The 23,356-nt window shown below is 32.2% G+C and overlaps 1 protein-coding gene across 11 annotated transcripts in view; it reads left to right on the top strand.

Moving 5' to 3' along the window:
- The window catches only part of LOC105251161, a 175,130-nt gene that overhangs the window by 146,963 nt on the left and 4,811 nt on the right, over positions 1 to 23,356 (top strand). For all 11 annotated transcript variants that reach the window (XM_025414991.1, XM_025414988.1, XM_025414989.1 and 8 more), the window contains one exon: positions 20,293 to 20,375. In XM_025414991.1, the coding sequence (XP_025270776.1) occupies positions 20,293 to 20,375 (83 nt within the window). The remainder of the gene's footprint in view (positions 1 to 20,292; positions 20,376 to 23,356) is intronic.

Genomic DNA, 23,356 nt, shown 5'->3' with positions numbered 1-23,356 from the left:
GAAGAAGTTTCAATTCCTGAAAATAGCAAAAGAGCCAGAGGGAGACCTAAAATTATTTTAGAAGAGGAAACCCAGGATGTTCTAAAAAATAATATCATATGGCAAATATCACAATAGGTAATTTAGAAAAACATCTGAAAACAATAGAGGCCATGTTAAAAAGATCTGATAAAGACAGATGAGTAAATATGTATAATAACGGACACAGCTAATGACCTTGATCTTTATATATGTTGTTAAGGTCCCTGTCCTCAGTAACATTTGAAATGTTTCAATCATCGCTCGTCCTTTATTAAAAAGTTATTAAGAAAAAGTTTTACAAATTTTATAGAATTTTTAGACACAATGTACGTTAATTTCGATTATACGAATCCGTAAGCAATGTTGATTTGACTTCTAAGAAGGTCAAAATTATTTTAACTTTCTATACAAAATGAGATCCATCCTACACCATACCTGAATCAGCGACAGTCGGCGGTCATTGTTTATTGAAAAGATATAAACAAAAATAGTTTCATAAATTCATTAATACTTTTATCGAAAGAAAGATCAATTATTACATAATTTCACATAGATTTGTAACTTTCTATGCAAAGTGAAATGCATCTCACATCACAAACACGGATTGGGTTAGGTTATATCTTCTGAAAGTGGAGCCTCCCAGGGGGGCGGAACACATTGTCCACGCATGTACTTTTCAAGATGAAGCAAAGTTTACTTAATCTTCATCTCCATTAGAAGTAAATTTTGCTTCATCTTAGGAAGTATATGTGTAGATACAGTATGTTCCGCCTCCAGAAAAAGATAGAGGTGTATGTCGGGAGGAGGTCGGACGTGTCTTTACGCCCATTTGATCCAACCCATTTGAACGAGCGATAGAATCCATCCGTGGCAACGGCATTGACGCATATCCTGTGGAGAGAGCATTCACACATTTTTCAGCCTAACGAATAATTGCTAGAAAACAATATTCACAGACTAGAAGAATATATGAGGCGTGTATATGAAAGTAATTGGATCAGGAATCGAACCCCAGCCTTTCGCTTTCCGGGCAACTGCTCTAGACCACTGAGCTATCCAGACCTCACACCTAATGCTGCTTTTTAATAGTGATACGCGACTCCAGATGTTGGTATCTCACTTGATGGATGCAATGCTGATTGCCATGGAGGATCCATGAAAGGTCGCTCGCTGACCGAATAAGTGCCGGTGGAGGTATTCGCGTGCATGCTGGCTTCCGACTGGCCTTCCGTATGAAAACGATGAGCACAACACCGTAGAGTGTGATGCGGGTTACACTCCTGGTTGCCACCTCTCCGGTTTTGGCCCGGAGTCTCCGGGCGAAAGAGAAAATCTCCGGATATCCAATCGAGAAAGAAAATCTCCTAGCCGCGCTCCAAAATATTTAATTTTTTAAAATAATTTTTTCTTTTTGTTATAAAAATTTAAAATTAAGCAATAAATAACGGTAAATTTAGACATTCTATATTTAAATAACTGTGATGATGATTTAATCTGATATATCTGTATAACTTTAGCATCAGCAATTTTTAAATTTTTATTTTTAAAATTGTATGCAAATATATTTGTTAAAACTTGGTTAGTTAATGTTTGAGAACTTGTTTCGCTGTGTTCCTTGTTAGTATTGTATAATAGTACTAGGACTGTGAATTAATTTTGAGGGATTTTTTTGTAAATTCAAGGCTTTATTGTGAAAAATTGTGTACATTATTATTTTTTAAAGTATTGTCCATCGCTAGTCCCTACTTTTTCCCATCTTTCTGGCAGCATACGGATTCCGCGTCGAAAGAACAACTCATCTTTTGATGCTATCCACCAATCGATCCAATTTTTCGTATCTTCGTAAGATTGGAAACGCTGCTTAGCCAAGCTGTGTTCCATGGATCAGAACAAGTAGTAATCCGATGGAGCAATATCTGGTGAATATGGCGGGTGGGAAAACATCCCATTTCAGTGTTTCTAAGTATTTTTTGACTACACGAGCAACATGTGGTCGAGCGTTGTCATGTTGAAAAATTACTTTATCGTGTCTTTGCTCGAATTGCGGCCGTTTTTCCTTCAATGCACGGCTCAAACGCATCAATTGTGTTCGATGGCGTTCACCAGTGATGGTTTCATTCGGTTGAAGTAGCTCATTGTACACAACACCAAGCTGGTCTCACCAAATACAGAGCATGAGCTTCGAACCATGAATATTCGGCTTTGCCGTCGATGTTGATGCATGATCAGGCAAACCCCACGATTTTCTACGCTTAGGATTATCGTAGCGTATCCATTTTTCATCGCCAGTGACGATACGATGCAAAAAACCCTTTCTTTTTTGTCGTTGAAGCAATTGTTCGCACGTGAAAAATCGCCGTTCAACATCTCTCGGCTTCAATTCGTATGGCACCCAATTTCCTTGCTTTTGAATCATACCGAGTGCATTTAAACGTTTGGAAACTGTTGTGCGATCAACATTCAACGATTCAGCAAGTTCATCTTGCGTTTGACATGAATCTTGGTCGAGTAATGCTTTCAATTCCTCATTTTCGATCTTTTTCGGTTGATCAGGGCGTTCTTTGTCAACTGTATCGAAATCATCACTTTGAAACCAATACTCACACGTTTTTATCGATGGAGTATGTTCACTGTAAGTTTCCAACAGCACTCGATGATTTTCAGCTGCACTTTTCTTTGAATTAAACAGGAAAAGTAAAACTTCCCGCAAATGGTGTTTTGTTGGCTCGTAATTCGACATCTGGAGCTGAGAAAAAGTATGTTGTTTACACTTCAGCAAAATGACACATAATAAAAAGTAAAGCCTAATGACAGAGCTTTAACATGAATATAGTTACAGAAGTGTTCGATGCGATATAGCATAAGTTACGCCATTTGTAAATCCCTCAAAATTAATTCATAATCCTAGTATATAATGTTTTTTTATTGTTTTTTTTCCTCGCATATTTAAATCAATTATCTCGAAATTTTGTAAAATACTTCTCAATTTTTTCTTTCTTGCAAACTTGCAAGACATGCGGTAAGCGCGGGCACTTTTAATACTCTTAGCAGCATTGTCGATCGTCAACTCTTGAAAACCGTCGATCAACTATTGAAAACAAAAACGAATCATGCAGGCAGTAATCAGTAACCAGTAACCGTAAGAGTAATTATTCGGCAATACGCAGTTACGCAGTACTAGTACTACATCTTTCACGTATTATTCTCGCTTTATCCCGTTTTTTGATTTTATAATTATTCGTATTTTTAATATTGGGAATTGTTTCCATTAAAATTGTAAACATATACAATTTTGAATAAATCTAAAATTATCTACTTCTTTAAGGTAAGAACAAGAAAATTTTATATTATTTTTATATTCGATTGCCATGCAAATTAATGTGTGCCATATTTCTTATACTTTTTTAAGGTACAATTTTGCGCTTGACACCGTATTAAAATTATTTTTAATTAGTTATTTATTTTTTAAACAGATTAAATTGGTTCATAAAATTAACAATAAGATGAATTCTCCTGAATTAAAAAAGAAAAAAAAACTAAGAAGTATTTTATAAAATTTCAAGGTAATTGGCTTAATCGGAAAGAATAAAAAATTGGCTAAGTAAAATTGATACATACTGCTAAATATACATTGTGTTCTACAAAGTTCACCGTAAAATAAGATGAAGAAAAAGCTGTAAGAAAACATTGTACTAGCAAAGAACATGGAAAAGCAAATTCTCAAATATTAACCAATCAAATTTTAACAAATATATTTCCATCTACATCAAATTTTAAAAATGAAAATTTAAAAATAGCTGCGGCTGAAGTCACACAAATATATCATGGATTAAGCCATCATCATAGTTATTTTAAGTATAGAATGCGGAATAAAATTAAACAATGAAATTTTTAAGGATTCTGCTATATGTTCAAAAATTTCTTGTGGAAGAACGAAAGTGCAATCTATTGTGGAAAATGTACTTTGCCCTAAATCTATTGAAATGGTATTAGAAGAAATGCGAAATTTGCCTTTTTCTATTTCGATTGATGCAAAGAATAAAGGAAATAAAAAATTTTTTCCGCTTGTCGTTCGTTATTTCCACAAGGAAAAGAGACTGCAACATAAAATCATAGATTTTTATGAAGATGCTGATGAAATCTCTGAAGCAATAACAAAAAGAATAAAATTATCCATTGAAAAAAATGATTTAGATATAAAAAATGTAGTGGCTTATGGAGCCGATAATGCTTCTGTGAACTGTGGAAAAAAATAATTCTGTATATCAAAATTTAAAGTCAAGCGTAAATAATAATTTAATTAAAGGAAATTGCCATTGTCATATTTTGCATAATGCAGCTCGGCATGCAATAAAAGCTTTATCATATGATGTAGAAAATTTAGTTGCAAAAGTTTATGCAGAATTTAGCAATGCTAAAAAAGTAGAAAAATTAAAATTATGTTTTGATTTTGTAGAAATGGAATATAAAAAAGTAATAAGATATTCTCAAATAAGATGGTTATCATTATTTCAAGCTGTTGAACGACTACTTTCTTCCTGGCCTGCGATAAAAGTGTATTTTAAAGAATTAGGAAAAGAGCATTGTAAAGTAATTTGGGATTTTGTTAATGAAGATGAACATGAAATTGAGTACAACTTGAAATATGTTTCATATCCAGAATTATATTTATATTTCATTCATCATTACATGAATTTAATGACAAAATCATTTAACGGAAAAAAATAATTTAACATGCATTGAATTAGAGAGATGAAATAATGAGCTCTCTAAAACAAAAATTAGAAACGAAATAAAAGATAAGTTTTTTGGATCTACTGTACATTCTGCACTAACATATATAATAAAAAAAGATGAATTTATTAATGAAGCTATAGAAGTTTACAAAATAACATTAAATTACCTTGAAAAGTGATATGATTATGATAAATGTATTTATAAAAAAATAGAAATTTTCAATTTAAAAAGTAATAATTTTAATTATGAAAATGTTCTAGACATGGCAACTTCTTTAATATAATTATTAACGAAGACAAATTATATAATGAAAAACATGTTGTAAACAATCTATTATCTTTTATAAACAACAACATCGATACATTAAATGAGAAATGGAAAAAAATTTTAGTCAGTGATAAAGATGATAATTTAAATGAAATGATTGAAAATAGTGCAATGTATTTTATCAATACCGGTAAATAATAGATACGTAGAAGGAATTTTTTCTATAATGAATAATGTATGGAGTGATGAACGAAATCGCTTAAAAGTAGAATCGGTAAAAGCGGAAATTTGTATAAAAATAAACTATAAAATGAATTGCGGAGAATTCTACAAATATATAACAAAACCTGAACAAGTAGAATTATTAAAATGTGCAATAAGTAATAAAAAGTACAACTTTAAAGTGAAGAAATAAGCGTAAAAATATGTTGCAGTTCCAATAATATTGTTTCTTTTCAATTTTTATAATAATAAAATTAGAGTAATCATTTTAAACAATGATTTTGTAAGCCGTGTAATATAGAAAATAAATTTTAAGAGATTAAGAAATGTACGTGGAAATACAATAGGTTTTTTTTTGCTTTACCTCCGGGCGAACCGAAAGTCTGAGGTGGCAATCCTGGTTACACTGTAAACTCATATGAAATCTCACTTTGCATTAAAAAGCCTATTTTTACTTCTAAGCGAATGAGAAATGTATTCAGAAAATAAAGCAGTATTAATTTCTATTTAGCCACTAAGAATGGTGAAGATCAACTGAGAGAGATTTGTTGTGACAAATTATATCTGAAAGGATATAGTCTCTATCGTTTTATTTATATTAGCAAAGACATAAATAAACAGTAAGTTATAGTAGGAATACGGTAAACAGGAAGAAAGTTATCTACAGAAAAATAATATGTTAATTTTTCTTTGAAGATATTCAGGGGAGGAGCTACGTTTCCCCCCACCCATTCAATTTACTACATATAACAAATAAATGTGGTAGGACACACTGTATTAAATGTATATGGTGTCACAAATATTACGTTCTATTTAGTAAACTTTTTTGTTAATAACTTTTTGATAAATGACGAGCGACGCTTAAAAATTTTCGGTGGATACTCATAACAGTAAGCTTGACAACATATGTGAAGGTCAAGGTCATTAGGGCTAGGTCCGTTATTATTAGGGATGGGCTATGTTTATCGATTAATCGCAATGGTCGATAGTTTTTTTCTAATAATCGATTAATCGGTTCGATATTTTCTTTATCCGATGTATCGATGTTCGATTCTGTATGTCAGACATCGAAGTTTTATTTTTTTTCTTATCAAAATATCTCATTGTAATAAAGCGTCGTCTACAATGAGATTTTTAAAGGTAAAGATTTAATCTATAGAATATAATCTCAAAATTGTTAATATCATCTTATATTAAACTTACCAAACTTTTTTATAATGATTGTACAAAGAAATTCATAAAAATGCAAATTGTAATTTTACAAACCAAATATTTGCTTCCACTTACAAATTAAATAGTAATTTTATATTTAAGAAAGCTAAAAGTACTTTTCGCAATGTCAGATTTATGAATTAAAGTGTATTAGATGTATTAACTTTTGATATGGATGATTCGTGTAATTCCTCCTTAAAAAACACTTTTTTTGAAAAATAATCGATTCATCGATTCTTTTTGTTAGTAATCGATTAATCAACATCGATATATTCAAAAATCGATTAATTTAGCATCGATTTTTTTTTCGTACATCGCCCATCCCTAGTTATTATGAGTATATTTATCGAAAGATGGATAGATGCAATGAAAGATGAATATAACTCATTATTAAAATGTAATACATGGGATTTAGTTAATAGAAAGTCATATATGAAAATAATCTCTTCTAAGGGGTGTTTCACATAAAAAAATGTGAAAACAGAAAAATAGATAGATACAAGGCTAAATTAGTTGCACAAGGATGTGAAAAAACATGACATGATTATATAGAAGTTCATACTCCTGTCGTGCATATACAAACAATAAGAACATTCTTAGCAATAGGTATAGAAATAGATTATCATGTACACGCACCGGCAGGAATGGTGTCCCGCGGGAGAGTCCCGTTGGTCCACAAGCCGGATAGCACACAACCACACATATCATCCGATGCTTAAGGTAACCAGCACTGTTGACCAATCAGAAGGTCTTAATGTTCTAACTGACTAATTAGCAACACTCGTGGGCTATCGGATCCCGTCCGTGTCCCGCTATGCTTGTATTGACTCTCACTGACGTCACACTCACGAATATCGATATCGATATATTTTTTATTTCTTTTCTTAACGGAGTTAAAATGCGATTGAACCGCGTGCACCGCGGCGTATTCATTTTATTAAATTAAATAATAAATATATTATATAAAGAGAAAATTATACACGGTTTAATCGCATTTTAACTCCGTTAAAAAAAGAAATGAAAAATATATCTATATCGATATTAAAGTGCGCGAGACGCGTATAGAGACAGCGCAGTATCCCGTGCGATATATAGCTGTCTCGCTCGTATTTTCTCGTTCGAGCGCCGAGCGAAAGAGAGATGGCTATCGGACACCTCTAACTCGGTATCACGTCTTATAGTGCTTTCTCTCTCACTCTTGTGCCGTGCGCGAAGGACGGAGCATCGGAATGCCCCCCACTACTCTACCCCCACTTTCTCTCCCGCTACCCGGCTCGCGTACATGCACGCTTCGCTTGTGTGAGTGTGACGTTAGTGAGCGTCAACACAAGCATAGCGGGACACCATTCCTGCTGGTGCGTGTACATCAAATAGATGTAATTACAGCTTACATGGAGATTTATTAGAGACAATATATGGAGCAATTCCAATGTTTGAGCAAAATAAAAATAAAGTATGTCGTCTACATCGTCTTATAGTTTAAAACAATCCGACCGCGCTTGGCAACATAAACTTAGCAAAATTTAAAAGAAATTGGATTTAGTATATCCAAAGTAGAACCTTGTGTTTATACTGGCAATATTAATAGCTATAATGTAATAATAGTTGTTTACATAGATGATTTAGTTTTAGCTTCGAGTTCAATAGAAGCCTTACATAAAGTTAAGTTAGAGTTAACTAAAGAGTTAAGTAAAGTTTTCAAAATGAAAGACTTAAGCCTTGTAAATGAAATACTGGGGATACAAGTGGAAAAAGATGAAAAACTGGAATCAATAAAAATCTTACAGAAAAAAATATATAAATGAAATATTGAGGTGGATATTGAGGATAGAAGGAAGAACACCGAGGTATTTAGTAAGGGAAGAAACTGCAAAGGGATAAATTGTAGGGTAGGGCAGGGAGGAGGGCTATGGCGTTCGAAAAGAAACTAAATGAGGGGAAAAAAACTGGCGAGGAGGTGTTAGGAGGAGATAAAGGAAAGATACAGGGAGGGGAAAACAAAATCAAGATGAGAGGAAGAAAAGAAGGATTTCTTCGGGAGTAGGGGAATAAGGTTAGAGGAGATAGAGAGGAGAAGAGAAGAAGAAGAAACTTGGGTTGAGGAAATAGAGAGTAGGGAAAAAGATAGGCAAAGAAGGAAAAGATGGAAAAAAGTAAAGGAATCGAAATATAATAGATGGTATAAGGAGGTTAAGGGAGAGGGAATTCCAGGATACCTGAAGAAGGATTGAAGAGAGAGTAGGTGGAGAAGGATGGCGAAGTTTAGGTTAGGGAGTGAGGTAAGAGTAAGTAAGTATTGGAAAGAAGAGGAATAGAAGGTCTGTAGGATGTGTGGGGGGGGAGGAGAGACATGGGAACATGTGTGGGAAGGGTGTGAGAGGCAAGGGGAAATGGTAGGCGGCTGGCAGGAAAATGTGGGATGGGTGCTGGGGGATGAGGAAAGTAGAGAGAGAAAGACTGGGGGAGGGGGAAGAGAGAGGAGTAGGGAGAGAGAGGGGATGAGAGAGTGAGAGAGAGGAAGAGAGGGAGAGAGTGAATGAGAGATAGGGGAGGATTGGTGGAGGTAGAGAAATTGAAGAAATTGAAAAAGAGTAAAAACAAGAGGAAACGGAAGCCCAAAGATAGTGTGTGTGTATGTACGGAGCAGCTATGGGTGGAGAAAACAAATTATCTGCACTCATGACGCTCATGCTAATAATGTATGTGATGCGTTATAGATGAGATATTGGTTATAATATGTTAGGGAGGCGGCAATTGCGAGCGAGACATTGTGATGTATACAGAGTTATAGAGTTATGTTATTGTTATGTAAGATTGTTATGTAGGATTGTAAGACTTTATGTAAGATTGTAAACCCAAGGGGAACAATAACGCTCTATCTATCTATCTATCTATATAAATGAAATAATCGAACGATTTGGAATGAATTTGTGCAAAGTAGCAACTCCATTAGCTTCAGGTATTAAATTATTAAAAGAAATGGAGGCAAAGACTTCTGATGAGAAGAGAAAATAAACCATACTTGGGTACTATTGTTGGTAAATGTTTACTTTACGTCACACAGCTCGAAAAATTTTTATTTTCACATATATTGTAGAAGATATATTCCTAAGTAATACACCGTTTGAATTTTGTGGCGCTCTCTCTTTGTTCCTGAGATATGCAATTTTGAAGTTTCATACTTTTATGTCATCTTTTCATTATATCCTATTTATGTGTTCATATTTTTTGTTTACATTTGTTCAACACGGTTTGATATTATATTTTCCTCGTGTGTTCATATTTTTTTGTTTATGTTTGCTCGTTATGACTTCCATGTCGCTAGGAATTTAATACAATTAAAAAATATCACAAATGTATGTGTACACATTCACACACACACACACACACACAAACGCGCGCGCGCGGGGGATGCATGCTTTGGTCCTCCCTCCCGCAACCATCTCGCCGATAGTCAAGGTTGACCTCGCTTTACAACTTACAATATATATCCATTGTGATTGAACTCTTCGCAATGTGTCCCGTTGCACCCCCGCGCGCGCGCGCGCGCGTGTGTGCCTATATTTTTTCTTAAACATACATGATGTCGTAAAATTATATATCTATTCTTGAAATTTTTTTTGTTAATAACTATTTAATAAATAACAATAAACGGCTAAAAACTTTTTAAAAGTTATTCAGAAAAATGACCTCGGAAAATGTAAACACAAAAATATAAACATATTTAGAAAGTAACGAAAAGATGATATAAGTAAGTATGAAACTTCAAAATTGCATATCTCAGGAACGAAGAGAAAGCACCACAAAATTCAAACGGTGTATTATTTAAGAATGTGTCCTCTACAACAAGTGTGAAAATAAAAATTTTTCGAGCTGTGTGACGTAAAGTAAACATTTACCCTAAAGTCTAACAAAAAGCAAAAAGCTTTACATATGAGAGTTGATTTCACTTTTTAGAAAAGTTTTTAGACTGTAACTGATTTCTTTATCTATTTTCCCTACCTTCTTACATGTGTGTTATCAAGTTTTATTAAATCAGAATTTTCCAGTTCACAAGATTTCCTTAGTTTTTAAAGATCTTACATATATACTCACACGCGCGTGCACGTACACATATATATTTATGTATAAAATGTTTCATTCAAATCAAGATACTTAAATATTTTTAAAAAATATGCAAACCTAAAAGAAACAGATTAGAGAAAAGTTATTTGGTCTTAAAGGAGGTGTTCTGTGTTAAGCATGATTTTATAATAATAAAAGATATATATGAAGACATATAATGAAGACATATATGTTTCTGAGATTTCAAAGTTATCAATCTTTTTAAATTGAAACTATTCTAATTTTTTTGTGTAAATCGAGAGATAATTCGCAATATTTGGGTAAAAAATTATAAGCGTAGAGAAGTTAAAACTTAAATGATTTGTAAGATTTATGTATATTTTAATTTGATATATTTTAATATACCCATAATGTAAAATACCTTATAAAATATTCTATTTTTTCTAATCTAGAATCTTTTTTCTAGCAGAAGAAAAATATCTTACTGAGAAATTCAATTTTAGAATCGTTTTCAAAATAAACAATCACTGAATGATTTCATTGTCCCTCATTCCTTATTATATTTACTGTGTTCGCTTATATATTCTTCCTTGCTTACAATCTTATTTTAGAACTTTTAAAATAATAATTTAAAAAATTAACTATTTTTAAGAAAAAATATATGTGATTACATATTATAAATTACATATTCTTTTTAACAACAAGAATACATTTTTTTATACTAATGGATTGATTTTATTATTCGATGCGTATAAAAAATATTAAGAATAAATTATAAAAAATGAATTACAATAAATATATTAAATGAATATATTACAAATATATTAAATGAATATATCACACATATTAAAATTTGATTGTTTTACAATTTTTACGCCAAATATTGCGAGAAGTCGATTTATGTAAAAAAATTAGAATAGTTCCACTTAAAAAAAGATTAATAATCTTGAAATCTAGAAAACGTCTCCATTTGGAATGAGGCCAAAATCACAAGATATCTCTTTTTAAAATAAAATAACTTTCGTTCCTCAATCAGCCAAATCTATTCTAATAGATTTTGCTAAATGTTTGTTACAAATTATTGTCAGCAAAAAGATTGCAGATTGTATGTAAAACCTGTTATATCAGATAATGATAATAAAATGTTTAAAAAAATTGCTGACATAATTGATAACAGGTCAGTAGCAGAAATTGAGCAGGAATTATATGGAATTATCATAGCAGATTGGCAACAGAAATCGAAAAAGACCTATGCAATGCAATTTGATTCAGATTAACGATAGAAGTTAAACATGATTTGTGGACATGATCTGATGGCAAAATTGCAGCAGAATCTACATATATTTCATTCAATAGTTCCTTCACTTACCTTCATTTATGTGATATATTTTCTCGCAATCAAATTTCTATCAGAAATAGATATAAACTTTACAAATCAAGTAATAAAAGAAAGTATAATAACTATTTTTCAATCAATTTAATTTGATAATTCTGATAATTGATATAAGCACGAGAGTAAGATTAAAATATTAAATTGATTAAAATCAATAGAATAAATAGAATATCATCCGTGATACTGCCTATTTTAAAGTATAAAGCAAGAATTTAATTCTCAAATAAATTATATATCTTGAGTTTTATAAATTATTTTCACCATTTATTTTATTATTAATTTAATTTAATTAAACTAGCCGTTATTCTTATATGAGATATAACATATGTTACATTATACGTTATACTTTGAAGAAAATTACAATTAACTGATAATTCATTTATAGCACTTATGCACTCCCACACGGAAAGTAATTGGTATTATATATCCACTAGATATCCTTCATGGGCACTAAGGATATCCATAAATATACGAAAACCAGTCTTAGATGTGGTAGATATTCAAATGTCTGCAATTTGAAGTTTCATAGATATCTATAGGATATAAACCAATATCCTGTAGATATTTGTACAATTTTGACCGATTGTACTTTTTGACCGATAAGCAATGATTCGCGGGACCAGTGCCGCGGTCTTATATACTGTCTTAGACGGATCCCATTTTAGAGTTAGGCATTTTCCTTCTCACCATCCAGCGGCAAAGCGTGAAACTCATGAAAATATATGAATATCCATTGGATATCTTTGGTAACTACTTGGTAGATATACACTTACACTCAAGAAAATGAATTATTAAATTTCAGTAAAATATTTTAACATCTTTTAATGGCAACAAATCAGCATAAAATAACCGTATTGATATGAAATAAAACTCAAATTTGAAATGCGCTTTCTCGATTTTCGAATCAACTCGTCGGATCGTTAAGATTCAAGAGAAGGGGAGAAACAAACTTGTGCGATCATTACGGTTATACAAAAATATGTTTATTGTGTCAAGAAATATTTACAGTGGGTGTGTATCAGTGTTGTCAGATGGGTCAGGTTTTTCGCCGAAGATCGTCCGAAAAAATTTTTTCTTAAAAAATTGTTTCGGGTGATCAACAGCACACATTTTCATCATACACTATACGAATAACTCACGATTATTTATGAAATATCGCAAAACTTTTAATAAATTGTGTCTCACTCAACTATATGTCTGTATGCCAAATAATTTTCCTCGAACCCCTCAAATCTTCCACATGTGGTACATCGCTGGTTAGCCGCCATTACTGTCGCGCATGCGCGAAAAACCTGACAATACTGATGTGTATGTGTGTGTGTGAGAATGTCAGTTTATCTGTTGACGCTGTGAGTTTATGAAAACTATAGACTAGATGAAGTAAGAAAACATTAGAAACTATAAAAATGGCAAACACGGCGCGTGCAAGCGGTATCTTGCAGGTACGCAGGAACACGGAACTTATCATTACGATACTGCTAGCGTGTATATTGCAAGTACAAAACGGCACGGAAACACGGAGCTTATTTCTACGGGGAATCAAGAAAATCTTACAGGTACTCGGAACGGACGTGGAAACACGGAACCTAGGACTAGCGTACTGTCGACGGGGCTCAGGACGGCTCAGAGATGCCGGAAACTCCCCGTGGAGTCGGATAATATCTCGAGTCAGACAGGTACAGGAGATCGAAAATATCTGGTGAATCGGGAGACATATTGTCTCGGACTGATTCAGGAAAACCACAGATACTCGGTGGATCGAGGGACACCTCGACCAGGACTGGTATCAGGAAGCCGGAGACACCTGGCGGGAGTTAAGAAACACTTCGACCAGGATTGGTATCAGGATGCCGGAGACACCCTGATTCCCAGCAGGAATCGAGAAACACCTCGGCTTGGGCGAGATCTGGTCGGAATCTCACCCTGATGCGCTGGCTTATATACTCGGCTGGGGGATTCCCCTACTGTCGGGCCGCTCAGGTAGGGATACGACTGCGAGAGAGATGTGAATAGTCAGGCGAGCGAGTGAGCGAGGCAGCATGCGCAAGCGGTAAGAGCGAGCGAGAAAGCGAAATAGCAAGCGAGCGTATACGATTGCAAGCAGGATAGCTGCTAGTGCGTATCAGGAAATCAACGGGTGAAATAGAGAAGCTAAGCGTTAGCCGAAATATATAGATTTATTTGAAAGAAAAGAATCAAATAGTAATGGTGCGTAAACGCATCGTTACAAATTAAACAGTCCTCTTAAAAACTAAAAAAGTCAAATTTGAGTTATAAAAAATGTTTTACAAAATGACAAATGCTGAAGATGAACTTTGAGAAATAGAAAATAATTTTTTTTAAACTGCTGCATTGCTCATGAAAATCGGCTCCTTGGTACAAAAATGTTTTTAAACTTATTTATTTCTTCTTAACAAATCCATATTTTAATAAATTTTCTACGACCTTTTTTAATAAAGTTACATCATTTTGAAGAAAATGTTACAAAATAAAACTTTCCTTGTAAAATCTGCAATTCAGAAACAAATTATCACGGAAAACTTTTTCAAAAAAGAAATTAAAATGTAACTCGATCCAAGGTGCTTCATAGAGATAGACAGTCAGATTCAAATCTTTCCTCAAAACAATATAACTTTATCAAAAAAGATCATAGAAAGTTGATTAAAATATGAATTTATTAGAAAATAAATGAGCTTAAAAACTACAGACGTCTATATATTACTAGACTGTTAATTCCCTAAATTTTGCTTATATAAAATGTCCTCGCATTTTATGTACTAACGTGACCTTTTCTGCGCATGCACCGATATAATCGTGATAATATAATAGTACATATACGTATATGTTCATTTATATTCATATACAGGGTGTCCTAGACCACCCGTACATCCCTTTTCTTTCAAAAACTAAGCATTTTAGAGAAAAACGTTTTCGACAAAAATTGTATGGTTTTGAGGGGAACATAAGATGGTGTCATTGGTTTGACCTTGGATGGCATCGTTAAGGTCAGGTCAAGGACACCTTTAATTTCTTAAATGGAACTACCTATTTTTTATTATTATAGCTTATGTCGAGAGCTTTCCAAAACACTATTATAAAGTATTTTTTCATCAAGTACTTTCCGAGTTATGAGGGTTGAAATAATTGTTCAATTTTAGATAAATCATAAAATATCTAGTAAAATATTCAATTTTTTATTATCTTATCTTAATACTTTTATGTACAAAATAATAAGAGGAATAAATTGGTGTAAAGAAAACACACAGTTGTTTTTAAGAAAAAATATGTAATTGTTAATTGCAAATTACATATTTTTTCTTCGGAACAATTATGTGTTTTTTTACACCAATTGATTCCTCTCATTATTTTTGTACATAAAAGTATTAAGATAAGATAATAAAAAAATGAATATTTTACTAGATATTTTATGGTTTATGTAAAATTGAACAATTATTTCAACCCTTATAACTCGGAAAGTACTTGATGAAAAAATACTTTATTATAGTGTTTTGGAAAGCTCTCGACATAAGCTATACGAATATGCAATAAAAAGTAGGTGGTTCCATTTAAGAAATTAAAAGTGTCCTTGACCTGACCTTAACGATGCCATCCAAGGTCAAACCAATGACACCATCTTATGTTTCTTTCAAAACCATACAATTTTTGTCGAAAACGTTTTCCTCTAAAATGCTTAGTTTTTGAAAGAAAAGAGGTGTACGGGTGATCTAGGATATACTGATACATGACATGAAATCGTGTATCATCAAAGCGCATGCGCCAAAAAGGATACCTTATATAAATTTGTACATGAAATCGTAGACGTCTTATACATAAGAAGTTAGCAATCTAGTAATATATAGACATCTGTGTTAAAAATCCATACATTTTTGTACTAGGAAACAAAAATTTTTGTAAAATTTTTGTACCAGTTAAAAAAAAATTGTTTCTCAAAATCTATCTTCAACATCCGTTATTTTAAAATATTTTTTGTAAAGTATTGTTTGTAATTTAAATTTGTGTTTTTGCTTTTTAAAAAATATGTTCAAGCTTTTATTTGAGTATTATTTCAACTTGATACGATCATTTTTCGCTGATTTGTTGTTATTGAAAGATGTCAAAAAATTGTGCTAAAATTTAGTGGTCCGTATTTTTTACGTGTGAATGTAGATATGTGGATAATATTTGTATATCTAATAGATATTTCTGGCTACTTAGTGGATATAGATATGTGAATGTTATATATACATCTACTAGTTATCTATAAAGGATATGGACTTTCTATAGACATTTAGACATTTATTAAATATCTATTAGATAAATTTTTTCGTGTGGGCTGTAATATTCAATTTTATTGCATTTATATAATATTGATGAATATTGAAGTGTTTTTGCGCTGAGATTAAATCAATTATTAAAAGCTATCCTATTTAAACAAGCCATATTTTGAGTCCTTTTTTATTGATAAAAGTGCCTCTAAAAATTGTTCACAGCCAATCAGAAGACTTTTATAAGCCACTTTTAGAGATACTTTTATCAACAAAAGAGAACTTAGAATAGGGCAAATCAGAGCCATAGCTGCAGAACTTACTCGATTCCTATTGCCAATCTGCAAGCAGATTTTCTCGGCAGGCTCTGTTCAATTTCTGCTGCCAATGTACTGGTAGATTATTTAAATAGATTCTGCTCGATTTGTGCCGCCAATCTGCTGTCTAATTATGTTAACAGACTTTGTCGGCAAAACATAAGTTAAATGTGAACATAACTGATGTCAATCTGCTGACATATTTTGATCTTATCTGCTACCAATCTGCCAACATGCTGTTAACATTTTATTTATAGGGTTTAATACATTTGTAATTTTGCGTATTTTTCTAGATGTTTAGGTGTTTTCATTTAAATGTAACACTTTGTGTATGTAGAGGCTATCCCATTTTAAATATCTCATTAATATTTCTCGAAAACAAAAGTTTCCATCGAAAAATGTATACAATTTATACATTAATAATATTTAAATTTATACAAAAATTTTGTGATTTCGAAGGGGACATAAGATAATGCTATTGATTTGATTTTGGATGAAATTTTTGAGGTTATTTTAAGACTATTCCTATTCATTTAAATGAAATTAGCTTAATTCAAATATATGCAGGGTGGCTGAAAACTTTTCACCTTCCCAAAGTGTGAAGATAGATTGGTTCAAATTAAGAAAGAAGATTCTCTACTGTTTTGCGATATTTGCAATAATTAACGAAAAATTAATTAAAGAAAATCGGCGACGCAGTGATTGGGGAGGGGAGGAGCGATGAATATATATAGGAGCGCGGCGAGGACTCCTCCCTTTCCTAACCCTCACCGTTTTGCCGCGCGCCGCCATTATGTTACAGTGAGACCGCTTTCGCCGCCGCGCGCTTCTAGCCATGCGCATTGGCCGATCTTCTTTAATTGATTTTTCGTTAATTATTGCAAATATCACAAAACAGTAGAAGACCTTCCTTCTTAATTTGAGCCAATCTATATTCACACTTCGGAAAAGCGAAAAGTTTTCAGCCACCCTGTACAAATCAATTCTTCACAATATCCCAAAAACTTATAAGACTAGCCAACAATTGAATAGAGATATTTTGTACTTTATGTTGATATAATTTTACATAAACTATGAAATATTTTGTAAAATATTCATTTTTCAATTTTCAATATTTTATCTTAATATTTAATCAATGAGAGGAACTAATTGATGTAAAGAAAATATATAACTGTTTAAAAAAAAATATGTAGCTACTCGTTGCAAATTTATATTTTTTCTTAAAAGTAATTGTTTTTTTTTTCATCAATTAAGTTCTTTCTTTTTGTACAAAAGATGAACATTTATCTATTAGTTATTATTTTACAAAATATTTCATAGTTTATGTAAAATTATGTCAAGAGTTAATATATAAAATCTCTATTCAACTTTTTCTGGCTATTTTATCCTTATAACTTTTTACGCGGAATATTGTGAGGAATCGATTAAGATATCGACATAAACAAATTAAGAATAAATTAGTTTCATTTAATAAAATAGAAATGACCTTGAAATAATTTCATCACCTTCATCCAAGCTCAAATCACATTACTTTATATCCTTCTCGAAATCACAAAACTTTTACAAAATATTTTTCAATAGAAATCTTAGAAATCCTAGAAAAATCAAGAAACAAATACGTTATAATGGGATATTCTATATATATATATATATATATATATATATATATATATATATATATATACAGGGTGGGGAAAAAGTATGGAAGCAAACAATTATTTCCGAAACTATTCATTTTTCGACAAAATGTCTTAGACATAATTTTTATGGTATGAAAAGATGTATTATGTGGCATAGACGGCATGACCTTGAAATGACCCTTACGAGCTGCATACAAATAACGTAAAAAATTTCAAATGGAAGTCGTCAATTTTTGTTACAGATTCTTGTAGCTGATGTTGAAACGTTTACAAAACACTGCATATGAGCCCCATTCCCTTAAAAACACTCCCAGTTACGAAACAATTGTAATAATTCGTATTTCCTACTTTTGGCTTATCCTTTACGGAACCTGTTTCATTAAATCGTTGAATTGTCTTAGCAACGGTAGATCTTACTATGCCCGGTTGTCCGATTCGAAAAGTTTCATTAAACAAAACTGTAACTTCATCGTGAGTTCTTTCATTCTCACCCCAACCACGCATCATCAACAGCGATATTCGCTCTCGTTCTGTTAATCGGGCCATCGTGAAAATAACATTTGAAATTACAGAAATGAAAATCAGTAACAATTCCTATGATAAAAAACGACAAAAATAGCAAATTTTCAAAATACAATATCCGAAACTTGTATGCCAATTGACACTACTTTTTTAAGGATAAAATAAATGATAATAATAAATAAGGTAGCGATGATCAAGAAATCAAAAAAATTCTATGAATACTCATAGACAGTGTATCATATGACAACAGGTACAATTATATGTTATTAGTGGACGCAACTGAACGTCATGATGCGAAATCAGTAAGCAATGTCAATGTGCATACAAATTGTTTGTATCACAATTGTTTCGTAACTGGGAGTGTTTTTAAGGGAATGGGGCTCATATGCAGTGTTTTGTAAACGTTTCGACATCAGCTACAAGAATCTGTAACAAAAACTGACGAGTTCCATTTGAAATTTTTTACGTTATTTGTATGCAGCTCGTAAGGGTCATTTCAAGGTCATGCCGTCTATGCCACATAATACATCTTTTCATACCATAAAAATTATGTCTAAGACATTTTGTCGAAAAATGAATAGTTTCGGAAATAATTGTTTGCTTCCATACTTTTTCCCCACCCTGTGTGTGTGTGTGTGTGTGTGTGTGTGTGTGTGTGTGTGTGTGTGTGTGTGTGTGTGTGTGTGTGTGTGTGTGTGTGTGTGTGTACACTAGCAGTCATCGATTCGTTCTCTGAGAAAAGGAGAATGTATAGAAGTATATCCATTGCGCAATGATTGATTAGTATGATTTTATCGCTTCGATTGAAATATCTTACATTGGGTCGATAAAATCGGTAAAGAATAACACTCATATGATTTATCTTACATACAAAAATGCATCAAATTATAATTGAAATTAAAATCACCTTGAATTTAAAAAAAAATGTGATTCTAAAATATAACACTTTATTTTCATATACTATTTTCTTTTGTTAATAATTATAAATTCACAATCATATTAATAAAATAATATATGAATATAAATATTACCGCACCATACATACACACATAACATTATAGAAATAAGAAAGAATAAGTGAAAATTATCTTTCTAAAATTATAATCTAAAAAGTATTTCTTTTATCCTTTCTAACTGCTTATCTCTTTATTATCTGCTTTATCTCTTTATTATCCATTTCTGTAATGTTATGTATGTGTGTGCGTAAAATATTAATATTCATATATTTTATTATATTAATATAATTGTAAATTTATAACTATTAATAAAAGAAAATAATATATGAAAATAAAGTTATATTTTAGAATCATATTTTTTTATTTAAAATTATTTTTTAATTTCATTTATAATTTGATATTTTTTTCAAATGTCGAGATAAAGTATGCGTGTGTTATTCTTTATCGACCCAATGTGAGATATTTTGATCAAGTCCATAAAATTGTACTAATTGATCGCGCTGATGGCGAAATGGGTATACTTCTATACACTCCCCACCTCAAGGAATGAATCGATGCTTAGTAGTGTACACACATGAAAGCAAACACATGAATTAATGAATTATCTGTGCAAGTAAGCTTACGATGATCTATTTATTAGTGCAAATGTTAAAATATATTCTATTTTTGCTACAGCTCTCAGACTGGGATCGTTTCGCAGCAGAAGAATATGAATTATTGGTCGCAGAAGAAAGTGGCAATGAACAATCGGAACAAATGTAAGTGTTATTTGTACATTTCAGAAACAAATTATCGTAAATTTACAATTAAATTTTGAATCATTTTGTTATATTTTATATGTATATAGGGTGTTTCCGGTATCGTGTAACAAAGAAAAATCATAAGTAGATCACTAAACTGAATTAAAAATCCTATACCATTTTGCAATAAACCACATAAAATTTTGAGATATTAATTAAAACAGATCGGCCAATTCGCGAAAATGAAAGTTACACGATACTGTAAACACACTGTATTTGTATATACATGTATATATATATATATATATATATATATATATATATATATATATATATATACAACGTGGCCCATTTTAATCGACGCACCTGAATATCTCCGTTGGTAAGCCGAATACAAAAAAATTGTTCAGACAAAAGTTGTATGGTTTCAAGGGAGACATAAGATGATGTCATTAGTTTGATCTTGAAGAGCCACCTGAAGGTCACGTGAAGGTCAGCTCCAACTTTTTAAATGGGACATCCTATATGCTTTCGCATATTCTTGTAGCTCATCTGAAGAGCTTTCCAACACTATAATTAAGTTAGTTTTCATTAAATACTTTCCAAGTTATGAGGCTTGAAATCATTTTTTAATTTTACATAAACCGTAAAATATCTTGTAAAATATTCATTTTTCGATTATTTTACCTTAATACTTTTATGTACAAAATAATGAGAAGAATCAATTGGTGTAAAGAAAACACATAATTGTTTCGAACAAAAAAATGTAATTTGCAATTAACAATTACATATTTTTTCTTAAAAACAACTGTGTGTTTTCTTTACACCAATTTATTCCTCTCATTATTTTGTACATAAAATATTAAGGTAGAATAATCGAAAAATGAATATTTTACTATACATTTTACGGTTTATGTAAAATTAAGAAATAATTTCAAACCTCATAACTCGAAAAGTATTTAATAAAAACTAACTTAATTATAGTGTTTTGGAAACCTCTCGAGATGAACTATAAGAATATGCAAAAGCATATAGGGTATCCCATTTAAAAAGTTGGAGCCGACTTTCACGTGACCTTCACGTGGCTCTTCAAGATCAAACTAATGACACCATCTTATGTCCCCCTTGAAACCATACAACTTTTGTCTGAACAATTTTTTTGTATTCGGCTTACCAACGGAGATATTCAGGTGCGTCGATTAAAATGGGCCACGGTGTATATACAGGGTGTCAGGGAATTTTTGACCTTAACGAAGTAAGAAGGTAAATTGATTCAAATTAAGAAGGAAGAATCTCTATTGTTTTGTGATTGTCGCAATAATTAACGAAAAATTAAATAAAGAAGAACGGCCAATGCGCGTGGCTAGAAGCACACAATGGCGAAGGCGGTCTGACTGTAACATAATGGCGGCGCGCGGCGAAGCGGTGATTGAAGAAGGGAGGAGCGATGAGTGTGTAAGCGCATAGCGAAGACTCCTTCCCTCCCCAATCACCGCTTCGCCGCGCGCCGCCATTATGTTACACTCAGACCGCCTTCGTCATCGTGTGCTTCTAGCCATGCGCATTGACCAATCTTCTTTATTTAATTTTTCGTTAATTATTCCGACAATCACAAAACAATAGAGGTTCTTCCTTCTTAATTTGAATCAATTTACCTTCTTACTTCGTTAAGGTCAAAAATTCCCTGCCACCCTATATATATATATATATACAGGGTGAACAAACATTTGTCTTTAAAATATCAAATTCTTAAATGAATTCTAAGACGATTTTTCCTCTTGCAAAATTTTGCCTGGAGCTTAGTTTTTAAACTATAAAGAAAAATAGTTAACTAATTACGGAACGAGTACAAGAGACAGAGACGGCGTGATGTAAGCAATTACGGAAGGCGCTGGCCGCGGTCAGCTGATTGCTATACGCGATGAGTGTAACAATCAGTGTGTGAGAATGTGCACCTCTTGTACTCGTTCCTTTAAAGTTTAAGAACTAAGCTCTGGGCAAAATTTTACAAGAGAGGAAAAATCGTCTTAGAATTCATTCAAGAATTTGATATTTTAAAGATAAATGTTTGTTCAGAATCACCCTGTATATACAGACACACATACATGTATATATGTATATGGCACGATTCCCATAGCTTTGATGCCATAATGTAAAAGTAAATTCCGATAGTATTTTTAGTGGAGAATATTGGAAAAATATTTAAAAAATTCTACACCCCCGACTAAATATTATTAGTAAACAAAATTCAATCTATATATATCTAACCTTGATCCTTGTTGAGAGAACTTTATTTTGGCTTACAAAGTACTTGCGTGGATACAGTGGGTTTCGCCCCTTCCCCCTACGGGGGGGGGGCTCCACTTCTAGAAAATATAATTCAAACCTATTCTGATTTATAAAATTTGACTTGTCTTGAAAAATACATGAACAACAATCTTTATTCAAGTCATAAAAAATATAATAATTTTCAAAGTCGTAAAAAATACCAACAACATAAAAGCCAATCATTATTCCGTCTGATTTCAATATGGTATTATCAAAAAGGTAAACAATGTCAAACGAAATCGTATGTCTATAACTTCTTCTTCTCCTTTTTTCTTCGATGATTCAGCTCGTATCGAGCCAGGGTCTCCCTCAACCTCGCCTTCCAGATATACCAGTTTACAGCGTACGTTCTCTAATTCCTTGCGTTCAACAGCCCCGCGCGTCCGTCGAGACTCCGTCCATTTCGCTTTGGACTTTCCTCTAGATCGTTGACCTATAGGTCTTACATCCATAAATCTCTTTAGCATGCTTGTGTCACTCATACGTTACAAGCTCGGTCCATTGTAAACGCATAAATTTTATATGCGTGGACAGGGGCTTTGTACCTTTGGTATACTTCGTAATTATAGAGTATTCTTCATATGTTATTTTCTTTAACCGGTCCATATATTCTTCTTAATATCTCTCAAAGGTATCATCAGGATATCGTCTTCTGTTTTCTGTGTCAAAGC

Source organism: Camponotus floridanus, unplaced genomic scaffold, assembly GCF_003227725.1.
Source record: "Camponotus floridanus strain SB8 unplaced genomic scaffold, Cflo_v7.5 scaffold93, whole genome shotgun sequence".
NCBI classification, from domain to species: domain Eukaryota; kingdom Metazoa; phylum Arthropoda; class Insecta; order Hymenoptera; family Formicidae; genus Camponotus; species Camponotus floridanus.
This window is presented reverse-complemented; position numbering and strand designations above follow the sequence as displayed.